The sequence below is a fragment of the Equus caballus genome, chromosome 1, assembly GCF_041296265.1.
Source record: "Equus caballus isolate H_3958 breed thoroughbred chromosome 1, TB-T2T, whole genome shotgun sequence".
Classification (NCBI taxonomy): Eukaryota; Metazoa; Chordata; class Mammalia; order Perissodactyla; family Equidae; genus Equus; species Equus caballus.
In genome coordinates this window covers 45,086,552-45,104,360 of record NC_091684.1, presented here as the reverse complement: position 1 = coordinate 45,104,360, position 17,809 = coordinate 45,086,552, and the positions used below count along the sequence as shown (strand labels likewise).

General features: G+C 34.2%; 1 protein-coding gene across 3 annotated transcripts in view; it reads left to right on the top strand.

Moving 5' to 3' along the window:
* PCDH15 (protocadherin related 15) overlaps window positions 1-17,809 on the top strand; it is a 952,630-nt gene that overhangs the window by 900,502 nt on the left and 34,319 nt on the right. For all 3 annotated transcript variants that reach the window (XM_070262649.1, XM_070262641.1, XM_070262642.1), the window contains one exon: window positions 1,444-1,532. In XM_070262649.1, the coding sequence (XP_070118750.1) occupies window positions 1,444-1,532 (89 nt within the window). The remainder of the gene's footprint in view (window positions 1-1,443; window positions 1,533-17,809) is intronic.

Below are 17,809 nucleotides of genomic sequence, written 5' to 3'. Positions count from 1 at the left end.
CAGAAGGAAAAACATGTGCCAGGACCAAGAAGAAAAAGAAATGATACAGGTCTGGATAACTGATCTGTATTTAATCAGCTTGAAAGAGTGGGAGAGGAAAAGTGAATGAGAGCCAGGACTGGAGATGGAACTAGGCAGTTCATATAAAAGCCATGGGCCATATTAAAAATATTGGAACTTCTTCCTAAAAGTAATGGGAGATCATTGAAAAGTTTTTAGTATGAGTGAGTGAAGATAAGATTTTTAATTTAGTTGAAACCTAAGACTACTACTTATGCTGCTGCCTTCTCAAGCAGTGGCTTTTGTTTGTATTCTTTTCTGTTGTCCTTCTCCACAGTCGTTCGTTTAGGTTACTTGCCTGCCCTGAAGACATTGGAATTTCAGGCAGCTGTGGGCAACTATATGTAGAAAACAAGGAACCTATATCTACATGTCATCACGAAATTATTTCCTAATATAAATTATATTCAGTTGTATGATGCTAGTATAGCTAATCCAGAGTATTCGATTCATGGTCCTGGTGCATATGCATTTTCACAATTTTAATACTGTGTGATGTATGTGCAGAACAATATATGACTTGACTTCACATTTTTTATATCAGTTTTGGGTAATAGGAAAGAGCACATGTTCTGGAGTTGGACAGCCTGCACTTAAATTGGAACCAAGTTATTTGGTGTCTCTTTGTTTTATTAGTTTTCTTATTTAAAAATTGGAATGATAGTCATAACTACCTGATATGGCAGTTGTTAGAATTAAATGAGTTAAAGCCTAGAGAGTATTGAGAAAAAAGGTAAATGGTATGTTGTAAACAGATAATAAATGCTATTATTTTTCTTCCATTTTTCTAAATAAGAACATGGAAGGAACTCTGTAAATGTTAACTTAATAGGACGGACTCTTCAGCAGCTGTTAAATTAGCTCATCTTAGCCCCACATGTAAGTTTACATGTGTATTTCTCTTTATCTACACAAACATAAAGTTGGCTAAAGCAGACATGAAGGCTATATGTGATGATCCCATGGAATGAAGTATTCTAACTAGTAATATCCCAGATTCTTTGTCATAATGAATAAATGATCCCTGGAGACTTAGAAAATCTAAAAGCCAGTTTTGCCTGAGTGTTCTTAACCCAATTAGAAAACAAACAAAAATACCTTCTTTCATACCTTAGTAAATAACCAGGAAAACAAACACAAAACCAACAACAGTCAAAGTCACTTAAGTTTTGTAACTTCTAAGTAAATAACAAATAGTTTTCCATTCCCAACGTGCCCCAACATCTAGTGGAGATTGTGTCACTAAAAATATCATTTATTCCTAAATTTAAAGATAGGAAACCACTGTGTCTATACATACCAGGGAAGAAATAAAATGTTATTTTTTGATTATAGAAATGCTAATTAGTAAAAGCCAAATGAATTCTGTTTCTCTTCTTTCAGGTCTCTGTGGTCAATCAGCTGGATATGCAAGTCATTGTTTCTAACGTGCCCCCTACTCTAGTGGAAAAAAAGATCGAAGAACTTACAGAGTAATGGATTTTTGTTTACTTATATATTTATTTTCATATGGCTATAATTTTTATTGGATTAGGTCATTTTAATCATTGCAATATTCATATTAAATATATATATTAATACACTGTCTTAAAAATAATTTAGCTTAGCCTTTTCCTAGCTTCGTTTGAAATAAGCAGATTCTGAGAGTACCTTCAAACAGGGATGAAGATTAGATATGAGATCTTATCATGCGGAGTGCTTTTTTTGTTGCATCAACATAACCTCAAAATGCAGCATATAAGAAATAAACCATAATTTTCATTATTTGAGCATATATCTTGATTTTGTGGCCCCAAATCATTTAAAAAGTTCATTATCTCAGCAATCTAGCTTGTTCAGGGAATGCTGTTTCTCAAAGTGATGTGTCTCGATGTCTAAAGCTTATTATTTTTAAAAACAGAGATAACTAATTTTAAACAATATGTTTTTAGTTTTTCTAGAATATGTTCCATGCCACTTTGCCTTTTGAGCAGTGTGCACTGAACATGGCTGAATGTGTTACTGTTGACTCAGACAAAGTGGTGATTACTTTTTAAGCTGTAGTTCTCTAATATTCTGAAAGCTATCAGGGATTATCAAAATGTCTTTACTATTTCACTCTTAACTACTCTAACCCAGCTTGCCGTCATTTCATAATTTTTATATTGGTATGTATTTGTTATTCTGCGCTTTCTATTGAGTTCAGGTTGACAGACGTCAATTATTGCTGTCAATTTGCCTCTAGCAAAATATCTTCTACTTCTAAGTTTCCAGAAGAAGCTTCAGATAATCAGATAGCTAACCTTTTAGTAATTATGTGTCAAATAAAATACAATAGACACTGATTAAGGCATGAGTGATTCTCCTGTATTAAAAGCATATTACTTTGTCACAATTATTTCTTGATATTTCACAAATTTAACCTTTGGGTGTTACATAAAATGCCCTATGGGAAGTGATTATCAACATTTATGCAGAGAATATCAATCATAGAGTGTCTTGTTTACTTCTGTAAAGACAGTTTATATACACTTAACCTTAATCAAAATAATAGCTGATTATACCTGAAAAACGTTAGAATTATGCCTGTCTCTTAGCTGCTTTAATGTTGTCTGTTGAGGCAGGCTTTTTCTGATTACAGTACCCCAAACAGGTGATGCTCTCTTCAACCTCTAAGCCTTTATTCTGCTCTATTTTTCTTCAAAGCATTGTCTAATATTTTTACTACATGTCATGTCAATTTCCAACTAGAATATAAACTCCATGAGTCTAGGAAATCTGTTTTTTACTGCTATAATTCCAGTTATATAGTAGGCACTCTATGCATTTTATTGAATGAAAATTTTATACACACAAAATCATGATGCCTTTTTTTCATAATGAGACAAAATGTATGAAAACTGAAAAAAAAATGACAACTTAAAAGTAATTTCACAGTAATTTATATGATTTGTTCCTCTTAAGTGGATATGAAGATATGAATGAGAAAAATCAGGCAACTTTCAAGTCTTGAAAGAAATACAACACTGTGAAAGGAGCTTTGATTTCATATAACATTGGTCTTGAAACACCAGCTTGGGCAAATAATTTAAAGTTTCCCGGACAGTTTCACCATTTGTTGAGGAGAGCTATTAAAACTTATGTCATAGGATTGTTGTGAGAACTAAATAATACAAGCCATCTCAGACGATGGAAATGATGAACATTCAGTGAATAATAAGATATTCTATATAAATGAAGTTAGTGACCCAAAGTCAGAAGGGTACGGCAGAGAGATGCCAGAGTTTTTGCTCATTCTATTCAAAGAGCATGGTTTAGTAATGGACCTCAGATTATGGATTCAGACAGACAAGTCTGAATCCTGTTATAGCTGTATGACCTCTGGGCAAGATATTTACCGTTGAAGGCCACACTTCCTTGTCTTGAGAATTGAAATAAGGATGTCAATCTTGTGTTGTTTGTGATATAATTAAATATAAATTGCTAGTGCAGTAAGCATAGCAGGCACATGTCTGATTCCTTTTTGAAGATTTTTAAAAATCTGTGTTAATTTAAAGATTATTAAGCACAAAAATTTCTGATCCTTTTATTAAAAGATGGACTTATTTATTCTTTATGTTTTATTATTTTTTTTTTTTGAGGAAAATCAGCCCTGAGCTAACATCTGCTGCCAATCCTCTTTTTGCTAAGGAAGACTGGCCCTGAGCTAACATCCATGCTCATCTTCCTCCACTTTATACCTGGGACGCCTACCACAGCATGGCTTGCCAAGCAATGCCATGAGTGCATCCGGGATCTGAACCGGCAAACCCCGGGCTGTGGAAGCTAAACATGCAAACTTAACCGCTTTGCCACTGGGCAGGCCCCTGAACTTTATTTTTTAGAGCAGTTTTATGTTCACAGAAAAACTGAGCAGAAGATACAGGCAATTCCCATATATCCTCTTCTCCCCCACATACATAGGTTCCCTCAAGATCAACATCTTGCACCAGAGTGACACACGTTACAATTGATGAACCTACATTTTCACATCATAATCACCTAAAGTTCATAATTTACATGAAGGTTCACTTTTGGTGTTCTACACTCTGTGGGTTTAGACTAATGTATAATGACATATATCCATCATGGTGGTATTACGTAGAGTAGTTTTGCTGCTCTAAAATTCATCTATGCTCCCCCTATTCATCTCTCCCTTCCAGACTAACCCATTTTTACTGTCTCCATAGTTTTACCTTTTCCTGAATGTCATACAGTTGGAATCATACAGTGTGTAGCCTTTCTGACCCCTCTTTAAAAGCTACTTTAGTAGACAGAAGTGGTATTGATAAGGACTGTTAGACCTGACTCAGCATCATGAAGCCCCAAGCACTCACTCTTAATGTCCAGGGTTGAATAATAAAAATACACACATAACCGAGCTAGACAGCAAAGTACCAATTTGTTAATTAAAAATAAGAATGTATTGTACCAGTGGCCAGACTAACCAGCCCATTCGTTTCCTATAGACATTCTCAGATGACAAATCACATCATCATCAAAGCCATTTTATATATTTCCCATGAGACATCTTTACCCTATGAGGTAGAAAACTTGAATTCCTTATGATCATCACTTTTATTTTTTCCTTTAGGCAGACCCATATATGAGACCAGATCATAATCCAAAGTTTCCTTGGTAAGCACGAAACCAGTACAAACTGGGAGAGTTGATGAAAGAAAAATTTAATGACCTAATATATCCATTTCACAGTGGGGAGGGTTTGAGAGTTTTAGAAAGAGAGTTAGTATCCTTTGATGGCTAAGAGCCAGTGTCTGAAAAATAGAATGCTCATAGCACATGTCAGCTGCCAAAGTGATGGTAATGATTACTCCCCACTCCCCTGGAATTGGCTAAAATGACTCTACTGAATTTTTTAAATTACTTTTGTTATTTTATTCTTATGAATTTAACCAATGCAACCTTTGTAATGAAGCACATTCTTTTTAAATTATATTGATATATTCAGCAAATTCCAATGGGAATTTCTGCCACTTACAGGTGGCCTTGCATAACTATGTTCCAAAGTATTTTAGGTTGACTTTAGCGTTTATCTCTTTGTGAGTCTTGTGCTTCTCTTATAAATTCTTGAGATTAAGGAGGAGGAGAAACAGCTGTGAACATAAGGATAGGGACACTTTACTGTAACCAACAAATGATTGGCAATAGTGTTTAAAGAGGCAGCTGAGAAATGTTTGTAAATAACGTCTTCTTCCTTTCTCCTTCCACTTCACCATGAAGCCCAAACGAATAAAAGAAATTTGAGATTCTAAAATTCAAATCCTTAAGAATCTGAAGAAATGGTATTTTTGAAAAGTATAAATTAAAGAATTTAGAAATTCTGTGTTACGATATGAATCGGAAATGATAATTTCAGTCTCAGAGTTGCTCAAACATTTCTCTTACTTTCTAAATACAATATGAAAATTCAGTGATAGTAGAACTTTATTGAAGCAGTTATTGCTTTGGTGTGGAAGAGCCCATCTCCATGAAATATTTATATAATATTTGAAATATGTCTGTGAAGTTAACTTATACCTCCTGGAATGATTGCAAAACACACTTAGAAATCTAATGAAGATATGTATTTCTAGATGAGAATTATGACTTGTCTTGGGAATAGACTCTATGAAACAGTAAACAATAAATGCCAACATTTATATTTTCTTAAATCAGTGTAATAAAGACTTTATATTGAGAAGAAAGGTTAAGTTGAAAGGCAAATCAATAAGCACATTATCTTTGATCATTTTTACCTTCTTTTTTTTTTTTAGAGTTGGAGGGGTTAGGGAACTTTCTGTAAAGGAGCAGATATTAATATTTTAATAATAAATTTAAAAATAATATTTTATAATTTTTAATAATATTTAAATGTTTTACTAAATTATTTTTATTATAATATTTAAATGTTATTAATAATTTAAAATTTAAAAATAATAATTTTAAATTAGTAATTTTAATAATAACATACTTTATAACATTTATAAATAAAAATTTATAAATAAAATTTTATTTCAAAAAACAGGTAGTAGGCTGGATTTAGCCTGTGGACTTTAACTCGTCACTCTTAATTTAGAATATTAGATTTTCTAAATTGAAAAAAGTTACAATGCTTATTTATTCTATTCAAATTCCCATAAGAAACCACTTTGGGAAAAATCTCACATGAAATTTCTAAGCAATATATTAACTTTTTATCCCCAGGAAGGCTGTTGTTCCTTTTGAATTGAGAAGACCTAGGCTCTAGCCCCAGACCATCAATGACTAGCTAGGAGGTCTTGGGCCAGTTAATTAAACTCTGTGAGTCCTAATATCCATGTCCTGAAGGTGGAGATTTATTCATTAAATAAAGAGTCCTTCCTGGTGGTAAGCGCTGGAGATTTAGCAGTGAACAAAGCAAACCCCCTCTTCCCATGGAGCTTACATTCTATTGAGGGAAACAGCAAATAAAATGATAGTAATAAGTTAACGTATAATACGATGTTAGGTAGCAATAATTGCAATAAAGACAAATAGGAGACATAATATGAGATCATGGAAGAGAGGCACTATTTCATATAGAATGTTTGAGAAAGGCCTGTCTAATGATCTGAAATCTAAATAGAAACTTGAAAGAAATGATGGAGAAAGTCATGTGGCTATGATGATGTTGCAGGAGTGGGAGAAGGGCTTGAGGAAGTTATCCAAGAAAGAGGAAACTGCAGATATGAAAACTCAGATGTAAGAGCATATTTGTCATATCAATAAGGGAAATGAGTTATATAGGACCTCGTACTTGAAGGATTTAACATTTTATTCTGTATAAGATACAAAGTCTTTAGAACTGTCCAATATAGTACTCACTAGCCACATGAGGTTATTGAGTGCTTGAAATGTGGCAGGTCCAAGTGAGAGGTGTTGTAAGCATAGAATATACACCAGATTTCAAATACTTAATACAAAAAAACAAAAGGAAAGTATTTCATTAATATTTTTATATGGATTATATATTGAAATGACCATTTTTGGATATATTGAGTTAAATATATTAAAATTAATCTCACCATTTTTACTTTTAATTTTTTAATGTGGGTACTAGAAAATTTGAACTTGCATATGTGACTTGCATTATATTTCTTTCGGACAGTGTAGCCTTAGAAATTTCATGCAAAGAAATAACCTTCTGGCTTCTGTTTTAAAAGGTTGTTGACTGGAGAGCAGGTGACCAGTTATGATTCTATAGCAATAGTCCAGGAATGACATCACTGTGGCTTGGACTGGTGTTTGCGGTGGACATAGGGAGAGGTGATTAGATTAAGGATATATTTTGAAGGTACACCCTGCAGAATTTGTTATGGATTGGCTGTATAAGAAAAGGGAAGACATAATAATGACTCCTAGATTTTGTGTCTGAGCAGATGGACAAAACAAAAATAGTGTTTGCCTTACTTGGCAACTGAGTAAATTGATAAAATTATACATGTGAAAGTAATAGTATTCTCTTCTTGGGGAGGATTGATTTTATTTAGCAATATTTGATTCACATCGATAAATGCCCTGGATGTCGGGTTCTTCTCTCACCATCATCCTACTGATTTCTCAACTTGGCAATGGGTTAAAACTCCATTATCTCCTCCCCACAGGCACTTTATTAGCCCTACACTTAAGTTCTTTTCTTTTTTCTCGTTTATGTCCACATAAACTGAGTATATGATATACATCAGGTATGCTCCTATCCTATGAAACTAGTGAATATCTGTTAAAATATATATATATATATATATATATATACGCACATATACATATATACATAAGCCAAGCTGGAACATATGAAATATATTATGGTATCTGAGAGTTTCTTTAGTTGTATAGTCTTTTTTGTCTGCTGTATTCTAAATTAAATTGCTGTAAGTATTGCCAATCACATACCAATTTCCTTTAAGTGTACTTATCACAAAGATGAAGTTGAAGCTGAAAAGGTTATCAACAGAGAGTGATCATAAATGATCTAAATTTTATCTGATAATGAAACACAGACATTTCCATAATACAACTTTTGAAAATAATGTTTTGTGTAATAGGCTCATAATATCTGTAAAATATTTTGACACTTGTTGTCGGCGTTGCAATCCAATGTACACATCAGGATAGATGCGGAGAGGGCTGATGGCCACTCTGAGTTTATTATAACCAGCGTTTCAATATATACATAGCTTACACCTGTTAAACATACACAAGTGTTCTGGATGAAGTAATTAGCGAATGCCAAGAATTCTTAGTGATTTCTCAAGGAGCCCTCCCTTGGCCTCTGTTTTGATATTATCATGTTATTGCTGTGCTCGTATATTTTTATCTCGGAGCAGGCAAGGCCTCCTAGGCAACGGCTCCTCCTGCTCCCAATATCGATATCGTGTCTCCATCTGTGCCCCCGGGCGACTGATGCCTGGCTTAGGTTGCCTCCCCCTGGAAGTCTTACCCGTCATTGGCTAACCGGCCTTCTCACCTCCAGGTCACAGTTTGTTGGCAAGCCTTTTCCAGTGATTATTAACCCTTCCTGCGTCAGGAGCAGCTACACTTGTCATAAAAATAAAACCCAATGTCAATATAAAATGAAATCCTGCTTTTTAATAGTCAAAGTATAATTCATGATTCTTTAAACAAAAGATAAATGTGATTTGGTTTTATTCAAAGTCATGGTGATTCATTGTTTCAATACAAAGGTAATTCACCTGCTATTTTTCTGAAATAGTTTTGGGATTTATTTTGGTAGAGAAGGAGAAGTTACCCCTTCTCTTTGCAAGAAGAAATACTTATTTTCAACTTCTGTTATAAGTAGTCATAGTTCTTTACACAACTGAAGATAGTGCAGAATGCAATTAGACTTTTACAAAATAGTTTTTGATATCGATACTCATGCACATTGCAGTAGTATCTTTAATGCTTAATTCCTTGAAATGTGGAAAAAAGTCGAAATTTAAAATCCAATTAGTTTTTAGTGTCATATGGCAGAATTTTAAATTATTCCCAACGTGTCAACATGGAACAGTAGTTACAAAGCAGGATGTTCCATGACTCTCACTTTCTGTTGTTCTATTTTAGAGGCTCACAGAGTCTCATTTTTAACGAATTTTTACTTGTTATTTGAAGGTATGCTATCCTAGCACAGTAAGAATAAATTGTTTACACTAAGGATTAAACTTCTGTCAAAATGGCTCAAATTCACAATAATTAGTATTTTGTCTCTGATAATATCTTTCACATATATTAATTTTTTCTTTTCTTATTTTCCATCACTTGGATTTCCCAAATTTACATGTATGTTCCTATATACAGAACTAACCAAAATCAAATGACCTTTCAGCTATATTTTACTTTTTCTTAAGATTCCATTGTATGTTGATTCAGTAAAGAGTCATCTATGCTGGGGTACTTGCCTTCAATAGGTTTGTTTCCTATTTTAATGGTCATAATACTCATCATTCATTAATTAACAAATATCTGAACGCTTACAGTCAAAATATACCAGTTTCTATTGGGAGAAATAAAAAAGTATTGAAGGATAATAAATCAACTTCCTCAGTTAATATTTTCCGTTTAGTCATATGATACAGAAAAATGTAAATACATAATTGTGCCCCTCATCTATCTTTCTCAGCAACATATTAAAAAAAAAAAAGAATGGAGCTTAGCTGTTACGTTTAGATGGTATGTCTTGTCAGAATCAAGATTTTTTCTCTTTTTTGCTTTTTTTGGTACTCAGACTTTTGGAAACAATGAAAACAAAGCCAAAACCAAACAAACTACTTCCTATAATTCCATTGAGGATGCTTTAATTTTGCTTTTACTTAAAAATAATGTTTGAAATATTTGAACTATTGCCGTTGCTTTCAAGATGAGATAAGTAGGATCTTCCTTACTTGAAAATATACTTTGATCAAAGACCAATGAAAAACACTATTTTTTGAGTGTTTGAGCAGGTAGAGACATTCTCACATTGCCTGTGTTTGCGCTGTGAGAACAGTGTAAGCATTAAAGAATAAAGTACTGTTGGAGCAAGCATTCTGTTCAAGAAAATAGCAACTTGAAGAATAAATTGAGATCGATTATGGAAAAGAAAAATCAACTTATTTCATAAGAGGCAATTATAATGAAGGTACCCATATATTGGTTCTAATATTCTTATTTCAACTTATGATTTGTGCTATATATTTTTAAAGAATTTGAGTAAGTACTTACTAGCATGTAATGGAGGAACAAGTTAATATATACAGATATATTCTATCTTGTGATTTGAAAGGGAAGTGATTATTCATGTTGCAAATGTGAGATCCATTAATAAAAACAGTGAAAAAAAGGCATTTTATAGCTTCCTATTACACTTAACTTTTCATCAAAAAAATCTTTAGAAACATAGATGAAGAAAATGAAGAACAAAGCAAAAGAAAAGGTAGAGTGTTATAATCTCTGATTTACTTTTCCCAAATATCACATCATTAAGTTCACTTTATTTTTCAGAGCTTTTGCTTGCACCAAATAGAAAATAACTAGAAAGCAGTTGCAGGGTAAAAATAAGGTCATGATATATGGTTCCATTAAAACCTTTGAATCACAGTTGCTTTATAAAGATTTCCAAAATACATAGGAGCATTTATTTCTCTCAAACTTCTTCTATCATATTATTTTATGTCTTATAGTCCAGAAGTTTTGCCAAATAGAAAAGCTTATTATTTTTTATAATTCTCTCCAACCCATGGTACAAGATAAATATACCATTTCCTTGTGTAGCCACTCAATTCAGATATCTGATCAACAAGAGCCAATTCTTGTATTCTTTTGATCGCATTGATTGTTCTTTTCTTAACTTTCTCCAATTTAGACACAATTTACCTCTGTCTGGGCTGCTGTTTTTTTAACATGAGAAATAAATTCAACCACATGTTTATATAAGAAAATTCCATTTGTATCAGCAGCAACAGAAATGGTATTTTTAGATATTTTCATTTATATCTAAGTTGTATTAGAGGCTAAATTTAATTCTTTTTTGATGTTCCACCTTATTCAAAGAGAATTTAAGGCAGTATATAGTGATTCATACAATAAAGCAAGGTAAAATACATTTAACATGAGTCAGAAAAATAAAGCAAAGAGAATAGAAAGAAATTTCAGAAGAAGTCAGAGTGAGACTAGTAATTGAGATGCTACAAAGCCCTGCAGAGTCCCTGGAGAGTGGTCACAAACTTGGTTTCTGTCATTTCATCATCATTTCATCAGGGCCAAGGTGACACAAGCAAACAAACGAACAAACAAAAAAGAAAAGCATCAGTTACAAAATTCAAAAGGCAGAATTATTTCTGAGTCAACTGCCAGATTGGATGAACATGTTTTTATCCTGTGCGACACCCTAGAGAGGATAACTCCTAATGTCGTGAACAATATGGTCCATGACACCTGGAGCGTTACTGAGGTATGGTCTGGGTGGAGTCTGCACAGGTCTGCATTAACAGAGGAAATAAGTTCAGGAGATCAGGAAAGCCTGTATTGCATATCCCTCCGGCCAGCTGCAATGCCTATTGATTCTTTAATCAGGCTTTTGAAAAAATATTGACAAGTTCCTGAGTTGGAACTCCCTGCATTACCAGTTATACATAAACCTTTTACCTCAACAAAAGGCTAAGTAGGACTTACAATCTTTAAACCTGAGGAGTTTCTATAACTATCACTGCAAATAGCTAACATTTGTGGTGCTTTTTTCTTTGTTGGGTTTTGTGCTATCTACTTAACTTCTCACAGAGACCCTTTGTGGTAGGTCTGATTACTCTGCCCATTGTACAGATGAGTTCCCTAAAACTTTGAGAGGTTGAGAAACGTCCACAAAGACATGGATAGCAAGTGGTGGAGGTTCCATTTGAATCTACATCTGTGGGCCTGCAGCAGGCTGGAATCCTAATCACTCCCTCTTTATGATGCTTCTTGGGGGCAAACCTAACTAAAAATCCAACCCGTCTGTTCTTGACAGTGAGCTGCTGTAGCACACAAGGCCGGAAAGTCTCCTCAAATGGTAATTTCAGCTTGGCTCATTCCCTCAGATAGGTAACTAAGCAGATGGCTGCTTTAATAATTTTAGTGTGAAAAAGAGAAGTTAAATCATCCATAAGCAAACAGCTGTCTCAGCTACAAAACTATCTCAATAAAACCTCTGCACTGAATTTTTATAACAGAATTACTGGTTGAAACTATTCGAAGATGGGCGTATAGTAACTGGTTAAAGTGATGTTGTAAATTAAAAATTAGGGACATCTACCAAAAATAACTTGGTTTGAGAATAAATTAATTAGCTGAGGCAGTTCTTTATTGGTACCCTTAGTTTGTGATTTATAAAAAAGTGTTCTCTGCGCAGAAAAAGTTTCAGTTAAATATGCTTTCCAACATTTATTATAATAAAGCTATTTAGATAAACTATTGCTAGTTTAATTTAGAAACTAGTTTAAGCTTAAATTAATTAGTTATCATGTGGTAGCACAGTAAAACATGTTCATATGAATATATTCGTATATGAAATATGTATATATAAACATGTAACATATGTAACATATAAACACATATATAACACATATAAACATTTACGTATATATAAATATATTAACATTAGAAATATGTTAATATATTAACATAATAGTATATACTATATACATATAAAATGTATGTGTTAATATATGCTAATTATAACATATTTCCCTAGAAGTTTAGACTTTTTGAAACTTTGTCTAAAGATGACATAGTAACATATTATTAAATATTATGAATATGTTACAGATCACTTAAAGTAGAATAATAAACCCTAAATGAGAATTTAATTTTTGTTTAATGATTATAATTATTACACTAATTCATTTGCTCTACATTCACTTCTTAGAAGATCAAAGACAGTTCTTTGTTTTGAGAAAGTTTGTCATAATCAAATAACCTTCTGTGATATATTTGATCATACTACTTGTATTTCAGATTGATCTATTGCTCCCAAGAATTTAGATTCAGGACAAATTTAAATGGATTTTTTTCATACTACAAATTATTATCAAACTTATCATAAGCAACCTTCCAACTTTAAGAAGAATGCAAAATATGTGATCAATAGAATTACAGAAGGTCTCCTAGGCCAATGAGTCCTAGACTGGGACGATAAGGTGGATATTGCTACCAAGAGAGAATTAGAAAAATGACTCATACTTTGGTACCCCTGGACGTTAAAATGAAACATGCATAATACTAGTTCTAATGTGCTAGAAATCAACTGAGGCTAACTTCAGCAAAGGGGACTTTATTGGAAGGCTGTTGGGAGCTGACAATATCAGTAAAAGGATGGAAAAACAGGCTGGGAAATAATCAAGAACAAGGGTTGCTGCAGAGGCCTGGGAAGCCTGATTTGCAGGAAGAGGTGAATATGCAAATTCAGTCTGATGAGGATGTAGGACCTCCAGTGGATGAGTTCCAACCATTCTAAACGCTTGTGTCTGACTCAATAACCAAATTCCAGAGAAATTGGCTTGGTCTGAGTCACATTCAGTCTGGTTTGGCATGGATGACAGGAGGACAGGACCACTGATTAAAGTCCTACCAGATGTGACTGTTGGAGATGAGGCTAATTCCTCAAAATCAGGGTGTTTTCAGGGAGAGAACATGAATGCTTTGCAGCCAAAAAGCAAGAAAGTCCACTTGTGAAAGGGAGATATCAACGCCTTTTTTTATCAATGACTTCTTTCCTTGGATCTAATGAGGATTAAATACAATTCTTGTGGTATAAGTAGCACAGTCCCAAGTGTGTAATTTAATCCACAATGGAAATAATTCATCAAAAGAGTAATGTAGTTTCCATTCACCAATGAGTAGACAGTCCACAGGGTGACATTTCATTAGCAAAATGGGGAATGGGGGAACTTCGTTAAGCCCTGCTTGTTATTATTTGTCATTTTTAGTGGTAGAAAAAAACTTTTAGAGATTATTTATTATTTTACAGTTTATTTGAGCAGTTTTTAATTATAATTAAGCAATGTTGACCAAAATTCACACATATTAACTGAGCAAAAAGCAGCAAATGCAACTGGAAATTTTGAGGCCTCCTGGCTGTTTCCCAGTGGAAATAGGAAATTAAGGAAAGGGAATCACAAATAAGTTTTTGTTTCATGCACAGTTTACTAAAAATTATTTTCATATCACCTGCTTTGGCTGGTAATACAGGTTCATTTAATAAGACTACATAGGAGCATGAGAAGCAATTTCCTTTAGCTACTTAGATGAACCATGGGTCAAATAAAAACAAATCTAGATTTAGAAGAAAAAGAACTTGGGGCGGGCCCCGTGGCCGAGTGGTTAAGTTCATGAGCTCTGCTTCAGCAGCCAAGGGTTTCGCTGGTTCGGATCCTGGGCGCCGACATGGCACCGCTTGTCAGGCCACGCTGAGGTGGTGTCCCACATGCCACAACTAGAAGCACCCACAACTAAAATATACAACTGTATACTGGGGGGACTTAGGGAGAAAAAGCAGAAAAAAAAAAAGATTGGCAACAGTTGCTAGCTCAGGTTCCAATCTTAAAAAAACAAAAGGAAGAAGAAAAAGAACTTTATTTAAAAGGATTATTCTAATAGGGAGGAAGGCAATTAATGCACTAGAAGGAGGGGGACTTGTAATAGGAAGCACTCGCTGACCAAGAGATCTGCCAGCACTCAAAGTTTAGGCAGAAAAAGTCCTTCCTTTTATAGGGAGGAGTAAACAAGCCTGCGAAGAACCAGCTGTGGGGGAGTGGGATGACCAGGCAGTGGATCAAAGGATGTTTTGCCCAGACGTCAGTCTCTTCTGGGAGGGGCATTTTAGAAGGGCTTGCATGCTGTCTCAGGCTAAGGGTGGGTCAAAGTTCTGGGTCAAAGTTAGCTAATCACTTATGAGGCAAAAAATGGGAATTTGCAGAATCTGTGTCTCGCTTTGTCCCAGGTAAACAGAGGGACATCCATGAGTCTTTGTGAGTCTTCTCTAAGCCATAGGGGAAGGACGGTTCTTTGCAGTCGGCAGTTTCCTGGAACACAACAGGGTGGAGGGACTTCTGAACCACCACTCTTTTCCAGGATCTCGGGGTTTAGGTAAAATTCAACACTGTCAAGTGTAAAAGGAGTATTGTCTGAACCCAAATTTTATATTTCCAGGAACGTAATTAGTCAATATGCTTTAGTATGTATAATATGTATTTCCTTGTTTTGTTTTATAATACATCTGTATGTATATGTATTTCCTTGTTTTGTGTCCATTGGAGGTCCCAAAACATTATGCAGTTTATGTCAGGTATTAAACCACTTGGCAATTATGATGTTATAAAATATAGGCCCGATCCTCATCATGATCCAAAACAGAACCCTAGATTTCCTTTTTTAAAATTTTTGTATGACATACATCTTCAAAATAATTCTTCTCTAAAGCCAATGTGAGGGGAAGGGAATGTGACTAAACATTGTAGAAGAAAATCAGTGAGAGTACTATTAGTGGAAGCTTTCATTTGAAAATGTCAGGCACAGGAGGAGGTCTCCCAAAGACCTTGGGAAGGAGAGAGGAGTGTTTCACAGGGCATTAGCAGGAGATGATTGGCTGAAGTTCAGCTAGTTTTGAGAACAAAAGGACTGTTCTTATGGATTAAAAGCCTGTTTGGATAGTCTGGGTCATCAAGAGGGGTGCAGGGGAGCAGATAGGGACCAAAGTTGTGTGCAAGAGGTAGTAGGGGAGGAATGCCTGTGGGGACTAGGACATGTGTGGTCTAGAGTGGAAAATTCTCGGTCCTTCAGGGTCTTTCACATAATATTGTAGTCAATAAATGCTTCTCTATTGTTATTATTTTTATTTTTGCATGAGAGTGCATTTTTCCCCACATTATAAATCAAAGTATCATCAAACAGTACTTATAGTACCTAGTGGTCGTGCATAATCTCTACTTTTCTTGAAATGTTAACCAGGCTTAATACCATATTGTATAATACCCTGGATACCGCTGCTACCAATAAAACTTTTCCTCATGTACAAAACACTGGACTTCACAAAGAAACAATTCAGATAGTTCAAGGTAATTGAGACTAAGCAGAGAAGGACTCTGTGCTCCAAACTCAATACAAAAGGCAATAGCAAAAAGCAACCTGAACTCTGAAAAGATGTTACCCTCTTAGAAAAACCATTTGTGCCTAGATGCACACCTCAAGAAAGATAATGAAGCAACAGAAATTGATCTCTAAGCTTTAGTCGCTCCTTTATGTTTTCTTTAAACAAAGAATGATCTATAAAAATTGACCTCTTTCAAAATGAAGAACCACAAGAGGCCAGCACTTATCTAGGTCAAGCTTTAATTAATGTAAGTATGTTTCCAGTTAAACATTTCATTTCTTTGTTTTATAAAATGTATGCCTCTTGCATATGGATACATATTTAATCAGGCATAATGACAATGCATACGATAGAACTTGATTATACGATTCATATATGGCTGATAATCAAGGATTATGTTGTGTCTTCTCTTTCTCCAAATCGTTGAGTAGATTGATCATTTAATAAAACCCTCATCTCCTTAAAGTCTTTACTAATTAGTTGTCCTGATTCTACTTCAGCTTGTTCTTATGATAGTGGCCAGTGTGCTTCTTTTAAATGTAAAGTAAATCACATTACTTCAATGTTTAAAATCCAGCAAGGGGTCCTTATTTTACTCAGAACAAAAGGCAATGCCCTTACAAGTCTTAAAATTCCCTGTGTGATCTGCCTCAACCTGTTCTGCTGCAGCCACACACTTCTGCATCAGGGCTTTTGGACAACCAGTTAGCAATTTCCTCTTTCTGGAACAGTCTTCCTGAGAATATCCACGTCACTCATCATCTCCTCAAAGTCTGCTCAAATATCAACTTCTAAGTGATACTTTTCCTGAAAACTCTTACCAATTTTATCATTTTATGACCTTGCCTGTCTTTCTCGATTAGAATGCAAGTTCTATGATATCAGAGATCTTTATCCTGTTTACTGATGTCTTCCGAGTGTCCAGAGCAAGCCCTGGTCCATGGTATACATTCAGTAAATATCTGTTGTGTGAATAAATGAATGGGTGAATGAAAATGTTCCCACTTGACACTCTCCTGAGTTTTGCTGTAACTTTATTAGACAACTATGAGTCCAACTTAATTTTCTACACTTTCAAACTCTGAAAATAGAGATTTACATAAAGATTCTATTTTTAGGATGGGAAAGAGGAAATAAGGAGTTAAAGAGTTTTTAAAAATATGACTATATTCTTTGTTATGCCCATTATAAGAAATTCAAGCAACAATGTATAAAGAAGAAAAATTTTATAAACTTTTTATGGTAAACTCAAAATCAACCACTTGGACCTAAGCAATATTGATGTTATATAAACATCATTACAGACGTCTCCCTTGATGATCCGTAGGATACAGATATTATAGATTAAACATCATTGTAGATGTTTTCTCTAACATATATAATATAAATTATAAATATATAATTACAGAACAATTTTTTTACTAATTAAAAGCTTTAAACCAAAGAATATAGTAACATAAATTGACAATGTCAGGGTCTCACACAAATGCTTTTGGCTGGAGAGGCACGTTTCGTTCTTGGTGAATTTATCTGCAGTAAATTCTCGTGACATTTGATTCCAAAATGTATGTATGAATTGGCTTGGCATGAATAATAATTTAAAGTAAAAACTGAATG